The sequence below is a fragment of the Arvicola amphibius genome, chromosome 4, assembly GCF_903992535.2.
Source record: "Arvicola amphibius chromosome 4, mArvAmp1.2, whole genome shotgun sequence".
Lineage (NCBI taxonomy): Eukaryota > Metazoa > Chordata > Mammalia > Rodentia > Cricetidae > Arvicola > Arvicola amphibius.
This window is the reverse complement of record NC_052050.1, coordinates 118084089-118103144: the sequence shown is the minus strand read 5'-3', so window position 1 is coordinate 118103144 and position 19056 is coordinate 118084089. Positions and strand designations below refer to the sequence as shown.

Here is a 19056-nt window from a genome sequence, read left to right as displayed (position 1 = left end):
TACAACATTTATAGAATAAACCCCACACTCCGTTATCGGGGCCCACTTGCCAGCTTCCCTGGTCCAGCGTGCCACTTGGTGAGAACGATGGTAATACAGTATACTCACTGAGGAGCGGGGGCAGCCAATTCACATTGACCTCACAGTGGGAGTCCAGGAAGGTCAGCACCTCTCCTCTGGCCACAGAAGCTCCCAGGAGTCGGGTCCGGATGAGTCCTTCCCTTTTCTTGGTGCGAACAATTCTCACTTTGGAAAACCGAGCCATGTAATCTTCTAACTTATCCTTCAAGTGTTCTAGGAGGGAAAGAAAACACGCAGGAAGAAGGCCAAGCGTTAGTCACAGCGGACTCCTTCGCGGTTGCTGCGCGTCGAGCATATGTGAACGGCGAACCCAAGTGGAACAATCTCGCGGTCTGTGTTTCTGCTCCCTTCATCTGGAGGAAGGTACTAATAAGATTTTATGCTTAGGAATTTCTGTATTTTTATTTCCTCCAAAGCTTCATACACCACAAATGTTGCCCTTTGAATTCCGTGGACGGCGGTGGTACACCAGAGCTCAGTCATGCAGCTAATGTTGGCCAGTGGCCACCATGTTAATCTTGACCAGCTCATGCCAAGACGGGCATCGGCCTTCTAGTTCCTGCTGTGCGAAGTCAAACGAACATCCTGGCATATGGGCTCTTCCCGACAAGAGGGCTCTTTTACAGCAAAGTTTTGCCTGGTATTTTGTGTGCTGATAATGGTGCATGTAAAATAAGAAGGGGGAAAAAATCTGTCAAATCAGTAAGAACCACACAGCTCCCCACTCTGCAAGGTAATAGAAAACCGAGAAAGAAGTCCATATTAGAAGTCTGGCTTCTAATATGAACTGGAAATGTGGCTCACTTGGTATTGAAATAGATGACAGAATTAAACCCCGTACTGTCATCTTGATTGCTGCTGTCTAAGTTTCAGAAATCATTTGCACTCCTTAAAACTGGCAATGTTTCTTTGCTAATTAAAAGCAAACTGTGAAAACAAGATGAATTAAAAAAAACCCTGCTGTTTATCTGATAAGGTATTTTCTATTGACTTTAGAATTGTATCAGTCTTTCTGTTCTTCTAAAGCAAAATGATGCATTTGGTGACTTTTTGTATGACATGGACTTAGATATTTTTTATTTCCTGATGCTCCTAGTACATGTGTAAGCTACTGTGATGGCTAGTTTTGTGTGAACTTAACAAAAGCTAAAGCCATCTGAGAGGAGGGAGCCTCAATTAAGAAAATGCCTCCATATGACTGAACTGCAGGCAAGTGGGTAGAGCACTTAAGTAATGCTTGATGCGGGAGGGCCCAGCCCATTGTGAGTGGTTCCACCCCTGGGCCAGTGGTCCCGGGTTCTATAAGAAAGCAGGCTGAGCAAGCCATGGGGAGCAAGCCAGTAAGCAGCACCCATTCATGGCCTCTGCATCAGCTTGTGTCTCTAGGTTCCTGCCCTGCCTGAGTTCTTGTCTCCACTGCTTTTGATGATGATCTGTTATATGGAAATGTGAGTGAAATAAACCCTTTCCTCCACAAGCAGCTTTTGGTCACCATGTTTCCTCACAGCAATAGGAACCCTAGCTAAAACAGATAGTCTGAGGCTTTTTCTGATGTGAATCACCAATCTCATGGTTTAGAATGCAGTATGCTATTATTTGTTCTGTCTTTAACTTTTCATCTTTTTCTGTGTATCTATAACCAGAGTCAATATCCCAGAGTCAGGAACAAGATGAAAAGCCAAGACCTACATAAATCACCAATATAGTAATAATGACAGGTAATGAAAATTTCCTGGAAGAAGGTCCAGAAAAAGAATTCAGAAGAATGATCATAGTATGTTCAAGCAACTCAAAGAAGGCGTGCACATATTCCAGAGATCAAAACGAAGAGATGAATGAGAAAGTTAATACAAAATATGAAAATAAAACCCAGTAAAGTGAGAAACCTGCTGATGAAACCCAAGCTAACATGATGTTGGAAATGAAAAGATCCATCAGCTGAGTAAAAGCCTCACTGGAAACTCCCCTTATGGATTGGTGGGATGAATAATTCCCAAAGGATTCTGCACAGAATTTGAAAAACAAAACAAAAATCTCTAAATTTATACAGAAACAAAGAAGATCAGGGTGTCTAAAAACAATCCTAAACAAAACAAAAAAAAAGCAAAAATGGCACCAGTGGGTAGTTGAAGACCCATGGCTACAGATATGGATCTGGCTCAATTACTGGGTCACAGAACGAAATTAAAAGTTATGAAAGAGGAATAGGAACTTGAAGAGATGAGAAGAAGTTGATAGGGTGGGAGGGAGGAAAAAGAGGACAGAAGGGCGAGAGTAACCAGAATGCATTATATAAGCATCTACAAAATCTTCATATAAAATTATTATTATTAATATAATAATAAGAAAAATAATGAACTGCTTGTGTAGGAATCCAGCTGTACACACCTGTATCCCTCTCAGTGTAACTTGGGGGATGGGAGGCTCGAGAGAGTCTTTCTGTTCCTTATATTGCTCATTACATGCAATGAAATCCATTGTCTCAGGCCCTGGAATATCCTGACCTTCGCCTGTATCCACTAAACAGTGAGAAGATCTATGAATCTGCAAACTTCAGGCCCTTCAAAGTTCTCTGCATAGAGTTGTGAAGGCTGCTCAACTACGGACTGCTCAACACTGTACGTGCAGTCCTGAAGCACGTGGAATCTGACCAACCACAGAGAACTTTACAGGAAGCAAATGTGTCGACTATTTCCCATAGTCGACTAATTCATACCAAGCAGAACCTAGCTTTCCTTTGACTAGCCTCACATCTGTTTCTGTTGAAGCAAGCTGTCATATAGCCCAGGCTGGCCCTGACTTCCATCCATGATGGACTCTAAATTATAATGCGAAAGTTTTCTTCCCTAAGTTCCTTTTGATTATGACATTATATCACAGCAACAACACACAGCCTAACTAAGACAGAGTACTCATTCTTTCAAAGGGGTTTGCAAAAGGGAATGAAGTAGATTATCCTCTTACACAAAAATAGTTTGGCGTATTGAGAAGAGAGTAAACCGATTTTATAAAATACACAGCATGTCTATAATGTGCATTTATTTCAGTTCATTTATTGCAAATCTGACTTGTGTATTCATTACTTACTCCAAATGTTGATGAGGTACTGCTCACAGCACATCGTGGTAGCATTTAAGCATTATTTTCCTTTTTCACCAAACATTCTCAAGAGCTATTTAAAAATGAGTTTTGTCTGTGATTACAAATATTTCTCCTATAATTCACACTTGCATTTATAATGTTCCCCAAGTTTTCATATGAAAATAAAGAAACCTTAGCATAATGTATAGCTTAGAAGTGTTCTGTTTAAATTAACCTGCAGTGTGAACTTTTCATTTCCTTGAGATAGTGTATTTGTGTAATTTATTTGGGTGTTGTAATCATTGCCTCAAAAAAGAGAACAGCTGTAAGTTGAAAATGGGTAATCTTTTCCATGAAGTATTTAGGTATTATGAGTTTGTGTATGATTCATGCATCTTCATGCAATAAAAATGTATCTTCTTTTTTTAACAATTTTGTTCTTTTGTGGCATTTGAAACACACTCCTTATTGCAATAACATAAGCAAATAGTTTACAGATGTCCTTTGTAGTTCTAGTTCCAAATTCCAATATCTTAAAATGAGCAGGACAAAGTCAGGGATTTACTGTCATACTATTAGACCTTCAGAAACTTAAGAATTAGGCCAAATATGTAAGCACTAGAAAGCATCTTCATTCTGTTTTAACTTATTTTGTGTTTGGGTGTTTTGTCTGTTTTTGGGTGTATGTCTGTGTACCAATGGATGCAGTACCTGCAGAGGCCAGAAGAGGGCATCAGATACCTTGGGTTGTGAGCTACCTGTGCCTGCAAGGGATCAAACCTGGGTCCCTGAAAGAGCAGCCATATTTTTAACAGTGGGGCCATCAGTCCACCTCAGATTAGAAAGCAATTCAATTGTACAAAACTATAACACCTAGCACAGTTTTTAAAAAAGGTTTTAGTTATTTATGTGTGTGTATGCTTGTGTTTTGTGTGTGTTTGCGTGAGTGTGTGCACATTCGGGTGCCTGGGTACCTATGGAAGACAAAAGGGAGTATCAGAGCCTTGGGCTGGAGATGCAATGTTTGTGAGTCTCCTGACTTATGTGCTCAGATCAGAACTCCAGGCCCATGATGGAGCAGTGAGTGCTCTCTCCACCCTAAGGTAGTCCTTCAATTTAAAGAAACCTGGTACAATATGACATTTGAATCACCAGTGTTGGGGTGGAAGGACAGACAAACATTCCTAAGCACAGCCTTTTAATTTCTCCTATTCTAGTTAAAATTATGAGCACACAGAGCAAAGCTTACTGGCTTAATCATTTCAAGGGCAGTGTTCACATTCTTGTGGAATTAATCTTTGGAAGATTTTTCTTCTAATTTTCCTGTAAAACAGTAACTGACTATGCATCTCTCCTCCCCATCCTTAGGAAACCACTATTTTATTTTCTATTTTATATGTTTGACTACTATAGATGGCTAATAAATAGAATCATAAGGGACTTGCTTTTTGATAAGTGTCTTGTTTAATTCAGTATAATTTTCTCAGTGTCCACCCATAGGAAGTATGTATGTTGTAATACCTCTCTCTATATATAACATGAGAAGTATAATATTTAGCAAATATATAATGTATAGTATAATATTTAATATATTTTATGCCATATATATATAGTTTATATTATATTATATGCTATGTTAGGCATTAAGAACCCAGGGCATTCTGAATGCCATGTAAGTGCTCCTTACTTTACTATTCTTTACAAGAATAAGTGCTATTTAATTATATTTGTAATCCATCTTTTGATCATCCACTCATCAGTTGGTGAACATTTGGATGACCTGCACCTCTGTCCTCTGTGGATGAGGTAGCTAAGGAAGTAGAAGAACTGGACCACATGCAACTCTGTATCAGTGCCGTGCCGAGCCACCATATTGCTACATTTCCATGGTAACTGCACCACTTCCAATAGCCACCACCAGTGTGCAAAGGAAACCACTCAGCCTAACATCCAGATGACTCTTTGTAAGATGTGTATCAAAGCATCTCGAAAAACTAATCCTCCAGGTAACAGTTATTCTGTAAATAAAATGAGTGTTGACAACTAAAATAGTTTCAATATAGAATATAACTATCAAAATAAGAAATAATATAGAAATTAAAGCTTCAGATTAAAACGATTCATAAGAAAAGACTGATTTGTTTTCTTTCTCACCACAAAATCTATGGTTAAGGAGCATAGTATTTGAAAATATGCCCCTTATTATGAAAGAGTTAATAAAAACTGATTTCCGTAAATCTGTGCCAAATCCTCTTTGCCTGTCTTTCCCCCTCCCATCTTAGACATGGGGCCTTGTCTGCCTGGTGACTCTTAAGAGTCTCTGCCTGTTACCCATTTTATCAGGGAGCTAAGTGACACTTTGTACCTAATTACCTCTCTGAGTTAACCCCCTGGAACATATCTTCAAATATCTCACCCTCTTCTCATGATTCTAAGAAACCTCACTTCTTATCTTCCTTAATTCTTCTCATCATTAAGGCTTTTCTAAAAATCTCATTTTGTGAGATTGTCTTGAGATATGAGGCAGAGACTTTAAAAAATGACTTGAACAACATTTCTCAACCTACCAACTTTATTTGTGATTCTATTTTCTAAAGTCCTTGAAGGTAAAAATCTTATTCTTAAGTAAGTTTCTCTAATTTACAGGAATTTTGGTGTTTCTTTACCGTGTTTTGCCCAACACTGTCTTATGTGATTCTTAAAGTTATTTTTATTATATTACTACATTAAAGCTGATGTTGAATCATCGGGCAGTGATGGTGCCTTTAGTCCCAGCACTTGTGAGACAGAGGCAGGCGATCTCAGTGAGTTCGAGACTGACCTGAACTGAGCTAGTTCCAGGACAAGCTCCAAAGCTACAGAGAAACCCTGTCTCAAAAAACAACAAACAAACAAACAAACAAACAAAAGAAGCCGGCGTTCATGAGTGATTTATTTGAACCTGGTATGTACACACTCACAGCTGGGATAAGTATCCTTTTGTGAGCTGGTTTCCTATAGTGATCACTTTGAGAAATCGAGAGGCAGAGCAACTTTGTTTCCTCACGAAATCAATTAATGATTTAGTGTTATCTGTAGGCCAGGAATGGTCGCTATGTGTCAGAACCATTGCAAGGGATTACGAACAACATCAAAGAGGCGTGAATGGGGTGAAGTCACAGCCTCCGAGGGGAAACAAGGGCAAGTAGTACAGCAGCAAGGAGCATGTAGTCCACCCCCAAAATCAAGGGATTTAGAAAACATCTGTAAGAAATTTAGAGTGATAAAAACCCAAACCAATGTACCAGAGAAAGTCTAAGTTAATCTTTAGCTACTTAGACAACCTAAAATGTAGGGGAGACAGAAAATAAAGCCAAGTAAAACTGTCACATAATAGAGCAATGCGGATATCAAATGGGAGCTGGGAACCTCTGCATTCACTGAAAGCACCTGTGGCTCAGCACAGAACATATACAACCAGACATACACAATCAGGCATGGGAAAGAATGGGCTTCATTTGCTTCTGTTTTCTCTAAAGAACTTATTCAAATCACTGGGTGGAGATGCTATGCAGGTAGAGTCACATGGACTATAATATCAAATTAATGTCTGCTCTAGTGATTGAATAATGGCACCAATAAATGCCAGGCAATGCTGAAGACCTAAGGGATTTGGCTGGACTTCACAATAAATAAGGACAAATTGGAAAGAATTACACTGAACAGTTGGTGTGAGAAAAAACGCTGTGTCAAAATTTCAATTTAGTGGAGAGCAGAACTAAATTAAAGATCTGGGAATTGGTCCTGTTTTCAAGGCCACAGAAACTCCCGGTTCTTAACGATATTCTTGTAGTGCGATATAGAAGGAGGCGTGCAGGAAATGGTTTGTCTGCCCTTGTTGAAGAGAATTGAGCTGCTAACGATATGTCCTCTCAAGGAATTGGTCCATTTCTTGATAACACTATTAAGGAACGAAAGGGAAAGGGACCACACAAGATTTTGTCTTGGTTCAAAACTTATATATGAGAATAATGAAAAAAAAAAAAAACAATGTTGAGCCTGAGATTCCTGAATAATAAGCAATAAAATTTGACAGCATAATGGATGAACCTAATAATAAACATGTCCACATAAATTGAGTGCTTGCAATAATGCCAGACACTATTCTGAGATGCATTCATGTGCTAATTATTTAATCTTCATTTTATGGATAAGGAAAATTATCCTTACTAATAAATGGGGACAATGAGTGTCAGGTAATTTAAAAATGAGTGTCACACAGCAAAATAATGCCTGGACTATTTTAAGCATTAAAAAGACACAGTGGGACAGGTGTTGACTTCGGTGCCAAGGTCCTGTATCACCTGCTTCTCCATCATTAGCTTTCCGTGGGACCCATCCGCATCAGTCAGCCAGCTGTACCCATGGGTGCTGGTGGCAAGCTTTCTTGTCCCATCATTCTCTCTGCTGTAGTTCCTTGCCAGTGGTATCAGTGCTTAGAAATTTCACCTCTGCCCAGCCATCTGTCCCAAGTCCTCACCCAAGCATTAACACAGCTATCTGACCCAGCAACCCACAATAGTCTATAATTGGAATCACCCCAGCCGCCCCACTCACATATCAATACCATGTCAATACCATATCAATACCATATCAATACCATGTCTCTGAAAGACAGAGCTCAAGCACTTCCTACCGTGATCAGAGACAGGATGACATAAAACACAGAACCAAAGTTTCGTTCAGCAGTAGTGGACTGGAAACTAACATCAAATTCATAACCAACAACCTATCTCCAGATGTTCAGGTCCCAGCAATGCAATCAGTAAGAAAGAGAAGACAATATAAGCCTCAAAAATATCACGAGTCATATAGTAATGATGCCCATCTCTAAATAGAGATGAATCTAAAGAACAGAATTCAAAAGAACACGTCCAAGGAATTCAAGTACTTTAAAAAGGACATGAATTAGCAGCTGAATGAACTGAAATAGGACAGGATAACACACACTAATGACTAAATAAATAATAAAGACAATTCAGAGTATGAAAAGTGAATTCAACAGAGAGATTGAAATACTGAAGGAAACCCAAGATGAAACGAAGACAATGAAAAATTTGACATCTCAAAGACAAAACAAAACAATGGAAAATTTACAAACAGAATGGATCGTGCAGAAGATAGAGTATTAGGATTTGAAGACAAGGTAGGCAAACTAGACTTCTCAGTTTAAGAAAACCAATAAGTTAAGAAAAGTCAAAACCTCATGAATAGGAACTTAGGCACAGCACACACACACGCATACACACACACATACACACATACACACACATACGAAGAAAAAGTAGGAAAAACATTCTAGGTCAAAGGCATAGAGCACATCTTTTGGGCTCACTACGCAGTTATACAAATCCTCAGGTTGTGTAACTTGAAGTATCTGGGAGACCAGGGAAGGACCACTGGGGAGGGGGAGATAAGGGAGGGGGACAGCAGTATACAGGTGATAGGAAACAGGCACAAGAAATGAGAGGGAAAACTAAGGAGGAGGGTGACGGAGGGTACACTAATGGTTTGTTGAGGAGGGGGTACATAACATTCAGGATGCTTGAAAAAGCCATGTGGAAACATTTTATTTTATTATATAAACATAAAAAACATATAAAACATATAATATTTTAAAAATATCTTAGCTGAAGTTGTGCCAGCACAGGTGTGGGACGTGTGTGGTAATCCTCTTTTCAGAAACCACCGACTACCAAATGAAAGCTCAAAACCCTGATGTAGACTATCTCTCTTCAAGTTGTTGGTCAAGGTTATCTAAGGGATCCCCCCACCCCCCAATAATACAACTACTGCCAGTGTGCTTGGCTGCCCACTTGAACTTGAGAGCAAGATCCTATTACTGAAGACACCAGGCATTTTGTCATAGGTCTATAAGAAATCAAGCTGGCGCCCTACTGGGAGCCCCCCTGACGACTAGCCAGCCACCATAGCGCTGCAAGGAGCTCATTTGGCTGCTGGATAAAAAGGTGCTGCCACACTGGTCCCATTTACTTTTCTTAAAACGTTAATTTGCTCTTCTTTATGGCTGAATAATATTCTTGGAAATACATGATAGTATCTGAGTATCTGCATCCACTCATCAAAATTTATGGGCACCTAGACTGATTTAGTAACTTGGTTATTGTAAACAGTGCCTCAGTAAACTGGGTTTTTATATACTCCCATTGTATGTTGATTTGATGTTTGATTTATTATTTGTATGGATGTATTGTAACAGCGATAACATATGGTAGCTTATCTCAGGGTTTTGAAGAATTTTCATGATATTTCCCATAGTGGAATAAATGTAAATTCAGTCAACAATGTATCAGGGTTCCTTCTATTACATCCTTACCAGTATTTGTTAAATATCAGCGAGGTTTGATGTGTGTTTCCCCGATTGTTATAGAAATCTTACTTTCCACAGTTTTGTTATCCATTTGTCCTTCAGCCAGTGTTTGTTTACCTCTGCCTATACATTGATTGCACTACTTGGTGATTATTTTTTGAATTCTATATATATTCTAATATTAGTTCTCTGTCACACGCATGCTTAGCAAGGGTTTTCTCTGACTCTGTAGGATTTCTGCTTGCTCTCTTGATTTTTTTTCCACATAGAAACTTATCAGTTTGGCGAGACCCCAAACTTTGAAATTGCTAGAGTAAAACAAAGGGGAAACGCTGGAAGACATTTCTAGAACAAAGGGGAAACGCTGGAAGACATTTCTAGAACAAAGGGGAAACGCTGGAAGACATTTCTAGAACAAAGGGGAAACGCTGGAAGACATTTCTAGAACAAAGGGGAAACGCTGGAAGACATTTCTAGAACAAAAAGGGGAAATGCTGGAAGACATTTCTAGGACTAGTGTGCTCTACTCAGGGAATGGAAGCAAGATCTGACAGAAGGGACTCCTCTCCATTTCTATTGAAAAGGAGCTTGACCAGACTGGCAGACTGTCAGCGTGTCATTTCCCATTCTTGAGCCCCTCCTCCTCATAAAGGGAACGAACTGTCCATGTGCCTCATGGGGCTGCTGAGCTCGTCCGTTCCTGCGTCTGTTCCTACCTGCTCCAAGGGCAAACTCCGCGGAACTCCTACTGTTACTAGTTCTTACAAGTGATCTGCCATCAACAAAAGGGTTCCAGTAGCCCTCTCTTCAGTAGCCAGCTCCTCCCTCCACATGATCCTCCAGCTTCTATCCTGTTCTTCATGTCTTTCTGGCAGCAGCTGTCTGTGGGGGAGTCGTTAGGGCTGCCGCCTCCACTCCTTCATCCCCCATCCTCTCTGAAGTCGTCCCTTTTATTTATTCAAGAAGTTCTTTGGTGTCAGCATGAACGGCATTGCCCTAGAGATCCCAATCATTTTCTTTGGGAAATAGGCACTAATTTAATTTCCAAGGGGGCTCTTCTGGCAGAAGTACCTCTTATTTCGTCTTTGAGTGAAAGGATGTACGAGGAAACCACACAGAAGTAGAGTGGTGAGGACAAAGCCAGGTTTTTCGAAGGAAATGATTTTAAAGATTATTGAAAGATGAGAAAATCCATTCTGAGGTAGAGAGGTCTAATTGTGAACAAAAGTCCTTCTGTGGCTGCTCTGGAGGGTTAATTCTCAGTGAGATTCAGACTTTGCCACTAGACCCAGCCAGGCAGGGGTCATGTGGAAAGATAAAGATCTTGGAAAAATGTATGAAGTGGCAAAAGCCTCTGGCTTGAGTAATTGAAAGCCAAACTGGACAAAGCGGTATGAAATATAATTTGGCCCTCTTCTCCAGGGAATGGAGGAAATGATCTAATAGGTCTTTTCCATCGCTGTCGCTCGTGACCTCTGGCTCACTATCGCTCTTCCTCATTATGTCAGAATGAATTGCCTATTTACTGCTGAACTCTTGAAAGCGATTTCTTCTCCCTAGGTAAGAAAACAGCCTAACATTGGCCACATGCACTTCATTTCAACTTAATCAATGTCCGAAGAGTCCTTTTTAAACAGGTGATATTATTTCCAGGAAATTCGACTGACTGGCTTGGTACATGGGATTCTTGTATGGTCAAGACGAACTTCAGAAGAAATTACTAAAGCGTAGGTACAATATATTCGCAAAACGGGAAGCAAAATGAAGTGATGTGGCCTTTAAATTGCCAATAAGCCTCCACGGTCTAGCCATTCATTAGCACTGAAATCTGCTCAGGCTAATATTTTTTCATGACAATAAACACTGTAAACACTGATGCAGGTTGACTGCATTTTTATTCTGTAGTATTGCATAAATTTCCCTTCCTTGGGCAGGCAGAAAGAATGGGAGTCATTATCTAAACTTCTTACCAAACAATAAATAAGTGGCAATGGCATTCTTTGGAGAACACACACACACACACACACACACACACACACACACACACACACACAGACAGAGAGAGAGAGAGAGAGAGAGAGAGCGAGAGAGAGAGCACTTCTGTCACTAAGAATAAGTGAAAGGTGGTTAATTTGTAATTTGCAAAGAGAGAGAGAGAGATCATTGTTTTCTGCACAGTCTTGATTAAACGAGGCAATAAATCATACGTCTAAAACATGCCAAGCATCTGTCAGGCAAGAGTGGGCTCAGAACATGAGGAGTGCAGCATCAGCCAGCAGCAGAGTTTTACAGTCTGTCACTGGCTTGACAAGGAGTGGCGAAGGGCCGCACTGTGTCTCCTCCACTGAGAGTCTGGAAATACGTTTTCTATTGTGAGTCTTTGGCTTGGTCCTCTTCATCTTCATTTAAATGGCTGAATCTCCTCGAGCCTCAGCAAGGATACAGCTTTCTGTGTTAATGATGTACCTCCCATGGTCCCAGGATTATTTTCACACTTGATCAGTTTCACCTAAGGAGGAGACTGCAAGCAGTCAGTATTCTGCAAATAGAGGGAGGTATGGGGTTGATCTTTTTCGCTCTCTTAGGAAAGACAAGCCCTGGGTTGTTAGTGTTTTGCGAAAGCTTCTCTCTTAGGAGAGATTTGCTTCCTGCAATAACTTTATATCAATTCTGCCTGACTTTCCAAGTTTGCATTAGACCATGTTCTTGCTTTGAGTCTTAGATTACTCTATCTATTCTATTAGCCGGAGAAGAAACAAATGCACACTAAAAGGTATTACATATCTAGCCGATGAAACTAAAACTTAACAGGCATCCAATTTGATACTAAAACCCAATGCTCCTTGTTGAACAACCTATGAGTAAATAAAAAAACAATGACTATCCACATAACAACAGCCTAGTGTCTGCTGAGAAACCAAGGACTCTGTTTGCTCTCAGGAGTTTTCCGTGTCAATAGGGATACAGTGAATATTCACATGAGAAGATAGTAACTCCTAATAGGATGCTCTTATGTAGGTGATTGATACAGAGGGATGACAAAGTGATCGTGTAAAGGAAGGGTCGAGAAGCTTGAATTAGAGGAGATAGAGTTGCATAAGTTAATCAGGGAAGGGATTGTCTCAGGAATGAGGTAATAAGAAGGCCAAGGTAAGGCCGGGCGGCGGTGGTGCACGCCTTTAATCCCAGCACTCGGGAGGCAGAGGCAGGCGGATCTCTGTGAGTTCGAGACCAGCCTGGTCTACAAGAGCTAGTTCCAGGACAGGCTCTAAAGCTGCAGAGAAACCCTGTCTCGGAAAAAAAAAAAAAAAAAGGCCAAGGTGCATAGTTCTGAGATGTCACTTCCTTCTAAGGTCAAAATGAAAAAGTGAAAACCTACTAAATGGGAAGCCTGCTTGGGCAGGCTCTTAGGAAATAACTATGCCATTATGGGACTTCAAGGAAACAACAAGAAAAAACCAAACCCTAAAACAAGCAACAATTTCTCCTTTTCCCTTTGTGACTATAATTTTAAAAAGTTCTTTTTGTCAGATAGAGTCTCACTGAGAAGGGCAGGTGGCCGTGGAACTCGCCATCCTCCCGTCTTAGCCTCAGCAGTGTGAGATGTATAGGCATGCATTAACATGCCTGGAAAAAAATTCACATTGATATTTTGAAATATGACATCTACAACACAATACACCCAGCACATGCATGGGTAAAGATTGGATACAAAAGACAACATATTGCAAAGTCCTCATCTCTGTACTTTATTTAGCCTTCCGTTTCTTCCTACCTGCAATAGATAGTTCAGCAACCTCATTCGCTGTTTTTGTTATCGCATTCCTGGGATAGTTTCATTAGGAGTTTTCATTTAAGTAGAAACCAAATAACAGCTAGGCTCAGATTGGCGACTTGGGGATTGCTCCGTGTTTTCTTTTTTTGGGTACAGCCCAAGGGACAATGCTTCCAGCTTCACGTTAGTGAAGCGTTCGTGTTTTCTGATAGTTCTGAACACAGTTCAGCTGCCCGGGCTGATGGACAGCAAGCTGACTATAGACATGCATTTCAGGCAGGTTTTTAGTTTGTTTTTATTCCTTAAATGATGATTATTGTGGAATATTAGTTTAATGTGTGTTACATTTGCTTATGCTGTGGAACATTTGTTCAATGTGCAAAGATGTGTTGCATTCTTTCACGTTGCATTTGTTTAACTCTGTGAAGCTGTTACTTTGCCTGTCTGAAACACCTGATTGGTTTAATAAAGAGCTGAACAGCAAATAACGAGGCAGGAGAAAGGGGCTTGCAGGCAGAGAGAATACATAGGAGGATAAATCTGGGAAAGAAGATCAAGGAGCAGGGAAAGGAGGAGAGGAAGACATTAAGGGCCAGGCACCTTGCTACACAGCAAACCACAGAGTAAGAAGTAAAGAAAGGTATATAGAAAGGTAAAAAAAAATCCTGAGGCAAAAGACAGACAGAATAATTTAAGTTAAGAATAGTTGACTACAAGCAAGACAAGCTAAGGCCTGGCATTTATAAGAAAGAATAAGCCTCCATGTCTTTATTTGGGAGTTGGGTGGTGGGACTCCAAAGAGCAAAGAGTTAAAAATGAAAAAAGAACTACAGATGATTCTCTCTAGTTTGTCCTATTATGGAATTATTGATTCCTTTCTTCATAGAAAAAATTTAAGATACGTCATTTCCTCTGTCTATTCATCTACGAAACTGTGAACCAGGCAACAGTGGAACTGAGGTCCCCTTAACCGACTGTGACATCTGCAAAGCAAAACCATTGATCACTGGTAATCTTAATGAATTAGAACTAATTTCTGAAGACCTGGTGTTTCCTCAACTGGAAAGGAAATAAATTACAAGAAACACCAACCAAAAATCACATACAGGAAGCATAAGCTCCAGAGAGGAAAAGTCAAGTCCTAACCAAGCAGATGATGGTGATGATTAATGCCTCCGCCCACACAGAGCAGCACCTTCCTCTCTGAGAAGCTTCTTGGCAATGTCTTCTCTTTTCTGCTGCATCCACATCAATCCAGCCTGTAAAGAGCATCCCTTTGAACACCGTCGCTCTCTGTTCTCTGTCCACACTATATTCTCACTAATTCCTCTATTTCACACACACACGTTTCTAGTTGTGATGTTTTTAAATCTTTGTCTGTCTGTACAGGATCAAGGCTTCATGAGAGCAAGGACTGTCTGTTTTTTCTTTACAGGTTTCTCTTGAGTGTTTGGATTGCCACTTGGCATGTAGGACGTCAAGCCATGAAGAAGAGGACCCTTTAGTTAGCAAGCCCACCTCTACAAATTAAAGCATTTGATTTCACTCTTTCCTGTATCTGCTGTGATGTCATCCATACACAGGCCAATGTCACGTTCTCATTGCCTTTGTCTATCACAGATTAGTTTACTATCTCAAAAATTAGGTAACATAACATACAGAAATCCAATTTCTGTACTCAAAGCAAAACTGTAGTCAAATCATTCTCTCAGCCAGTGCTCCAGTCAGGAGAAACCCCTTAATGTTTCATCTAGTGTTTTCTCAGCATCAAAGTCATAATCAGATATGCTGGCAGAGCCTCCAGCTTCATTCGCCTTTGAAATGTTACCTTTTCCAACCCCACACTGATGATTTCCTTTTTTGTAATAGAGAATCTGTCTTCCTTTTGTCTTCTCTTTCCTAGGCTGACTGACTCTTGTCCAAATAAGACGATGAATACTGAAATACCTTGAACATACACAATATTCTGAAGTTAGGTCTTTCAAAGCAATTTCCCGAGACAACTGGTCTTTGCACATACTTTCTTGTATAACCTTAATGGCTCCCAATTATTGTAAACTTGGAATATTTCTTATGATTTCTCTAACCAATTTCCAGTGTTTTACTTAATCAATTGCTGCTCTTCACCAAAGGAAAAGGCTAAAAAAAATGTATGTTTGAGAATCCCTGGGGATAAGAACCTTTCTTGTCTAGTTTGGTTTGTAGAGTTTTGTATCATTTCATAGTGAAGGCAAATGGTAATATGTACTTGCAGGGAATATTGACAACAGCAAGAAAGGTACGAATTTCATTTAAACTATATATGTATAATTATACACAGACCTGGGTGTATTATAATTTTTAGGTGTATAGTTAATAATAAATTTTCTTATGACTTTTCCAGACATCTGTCTATTATTTCATTCCCTTCTTTCCCTCTCAATCCTACAGAAAAGAATGGTGGTAACAGCAAAAATAGTTCTTCCTTGAGAAGACCACACCAAATGGTTATCCAATACTGAATGGTAAGCCCTGGAAATATACATACGAGTAACATTCTACCAAGCAAGCAGATTATATTTGAGAATATATGTGTATATGTATACTTACCTGCATATGTAACATATATATATATATATATATATATATATATATATATGTGTGTGTAATGACAATTAATAAAAAAGAGGTCATGAATTTGAAAGAGATCAAGGAGAGGACATATGGGATCATTTGGAGGAGGAAAGGGAAGGGAGAAATGATGTAATTATATTACAATCTAATACATTATGTAATTATATTATAATATATATTATAATTTAAGACATAATTAAAGCAGAAATGTATGGAATTTTCAAGGAAGTACTTCAGCCACTTGTGCACTTGTTTTAGAGATGAGAAGGAAACACAAGCCATAGGCAGAAGGTGAGAACTGGCCCCTGGGGTTGTCCTCTGACATCCATCCACAAACATGCATAATACATATATCACATACACATGCATGGAATAAAAACAAAGACAACTCTATCATACATAATTGACATGGTGAGGTCTTGAAACTTTATTTTGCCTTCCATACAGTTACATTAATACAATGAAATTTACAGCCTAAAATTAAGCTTCATTATTGACTGTCTTATAAGTAAAATGCTAAAAATAAAGTGAACATGGTTTATATTGCCTAAAAGAAAGTACTAAAATTTCTGAAGGTAGACATATGCCAAAATTTAAAAAAATAATTTTGATTTTCTAAGGAAATGATAGACTTCTTTTAAAGTTCCCTACTGGTTTGACTTATGACTTTGCCAACTTCCAGGATTTTAGAATATGTTCGTAATCTAAATCAATGCTGTTCCAAGACAGCAAAGGATTTGACCAAAACTTACATAAATGCAAGGAACACAAAAATAAATATAATACTTCAATTAAGCGTATCTGCTTCTCTAGTGGATATGAGATGGGTATTATCTGAAATGTAAAACAGGGATAGCTGAGTAGATTACTCTCAGGAGGAGCTCCAGTGACACCAGTTTTGAATGGGTCATTGAGGGCTGAAATGGGCATAGCTGCCTGCCAAGTTCTTCACTGGGTCCTTGTTGATGGGAATGTGGTTAATCTAGGGAACCAGAGTCCCAGAGAAAACCTCGTGTGCCTGCATGGACTGACCTCATAGAGAATAGGGTAACAGATATGTGTATCACTCTCTCTAATAAGAGGCAACAGAACCCAGAGGAAAGGCGGTAAGTGTCAAATGTCTAAATTCCTAGGAAAATTATTAGAGTCTCGTTATGAATAATTTTGATTGTCAACATAGCTAGTTTGATAATTGGCTAAGATATCCGCAAAGCACCCTGGCTGTGTTTTTTGAGGGTATTTTATGAGATGACTGACATATTGGACAGTAAGTGAGGGGAAAAGGCTTAACCAGTATGTGGGTGGTACCATCCAAATAGGTTAGAGATTCTGACAGCCCAAAACTGGATAAAGAGAGGGCCAGCAAGAGTGTGGAAGTCACACCTCGAGTCACTGTTCCCATTGCTGCTGCTACCACCTGTGGATGACAGACTCCAGCATCTTCAGCCTTTCAAAACAGGCTCACATCAGTGACTTTTGGGGAAGCTTTTAGGCCTTCAGCTTAGGACTTGGGCTACATTCTTTCTCCTTCACTGTTCTGGTTCCCACCTTTTTGCAACTGAACAGCTCCTGAGTTTTGGCGTTGTCCAGCATGCAGACAGCCATCGTGATTAGCCCACCTCTGACTGTGTGTTGATTGTTTTTGAATCCATTTTAGAGTTGTACTTATTACATTTGTTCTATTCTTGTAGAGAACTCTGACTTACTTCAGGTCGCTTAGGGTATACACAGTGGCTTTAAATGGTGAATTTGCATAAAGTACTTTTGACAATGCATTCTTTAGACAATTGGTCCTTCTTTCAGACCTGGCAAAAACTGAGAGCCTTCAATTAATCACGGTTCTGTGACATTGTTTCTAGAAGAGACTAAAGTGAAGAGAGAGACTAGTTATTTAGATTCAATATAATGATGATGATGATAACAATAAAGCCCCACATAGGAGCACCGGACTGAGCTCCCAAGGTCCTGATGAGGAGCAAAAGGAGGGAGATCATGAGCAAGGAAGCCAGGACCGCGAGGAGTGCGTTTACCCATTGAGACGGTGGGACAGATCTAACGGGAGACCACCAAGTCCAGTTGGAATGGGACTGATGGAAAAGGGGACCAAACCGGACTCTCTGAATGTGGCTGACAGTGGAGGAGGACTGAGAAACCAAGGACAACGGCGATGAGCATGAACTCTACAGCATGGACGGACTCACTGTGAGCCTTGTCAGTTTGGTTGCTCACCTTCCTGGACTTAGGAGGACCTGGGAGGACCTTGGACTTAACATAGTGAAGGGAACCCTGATGGCTCTTTGGCTTGGAGAGGGGCGGAGTGGGAGTATGGGTGGAAGGGAGGGGAGGGAAGGGGGAGGAGGAGGGGAGGAGATGGAAATTTTTAATTAAAAAAATGAGAAAAAAAAAACAACAAGCTCTCTTTTATCAGGTTGATGGAAAAGGAAAAAGAGAGACCATTTTATTTTCTTCAAAGCAGGGCTCAGGTGTGGCTGTACCCGAGGGTGACCTCCAGTGACACTCTCCTGCTCAGGTGTGGCTGTACCCGAGGGTGACCTCCAGTGACACTCTCCTGCTTTTCGGGTTGTGTATTTTTACCTTTTCACTTTCGGTGCAGCCATAATCAGTGCTTTGCTTCTACCTGACAGAGTAGAAGCAAGGCGATGACTGTGAGTCCCGATTGGTTGAGTTTATTTTAGAGTATCTGGCGAACATGGTTGAAGGGTGGATGATGTTAGGAGCTCACTGTGATGAGGAAGCTGGGTGCTAAGAAATTTTAGACAACCTACAACAGTCGAGGTTGCCTGATCAACAAGAATCTGGGGCATTAAGGCCTAAAGCTGAAAGATGAGGAATGCTGCCCACAACTTGAATAAGCTCAGAAACAGATCCGTTCTCAGTTGGCCCTTTATAGGAGACTGGAGTTTGACATCGATTGCTGCCTTGGAGACCACCATCATAGGACCTCATTAAGTCATGCTGACACATAGCTCTTGGCCCATAGAAACAATGGGATAATTAATGTTGCTGCTTTGAAGACGCTGAGATTGTGGTCATTTCCTCATGCATCTATGAAAAATGATGCGAGATTTAAAATTATCAGGTCAAAGAGTTAATATTTTTCTATTATCAAAGGTCT

General features: G+C 40.1%; 1 protein-coding gene across 1 annotated transcript in view; it reads right to left on the bottom strand.

Annotated features, from left to right (window-relative positions):
* Galntl6 (polypeptide N-acetylgalactosaminyltransferase like 6) overlaps nt 1–19056 on the bottom strand; it is a 1112723-nt gene that overhangs the window by 190870 nt on the left and 902797 nt on the right. Inside the window, exon 5 of the mRNA XM_038327381.1 lies at nt 109–294. Coding sequence (XP_038183309.1) covers nt 109–294 — 186 coding nt within the window. The remainder of the gene's footprint in view (nt 1–108; nt 295–19056) is intronic.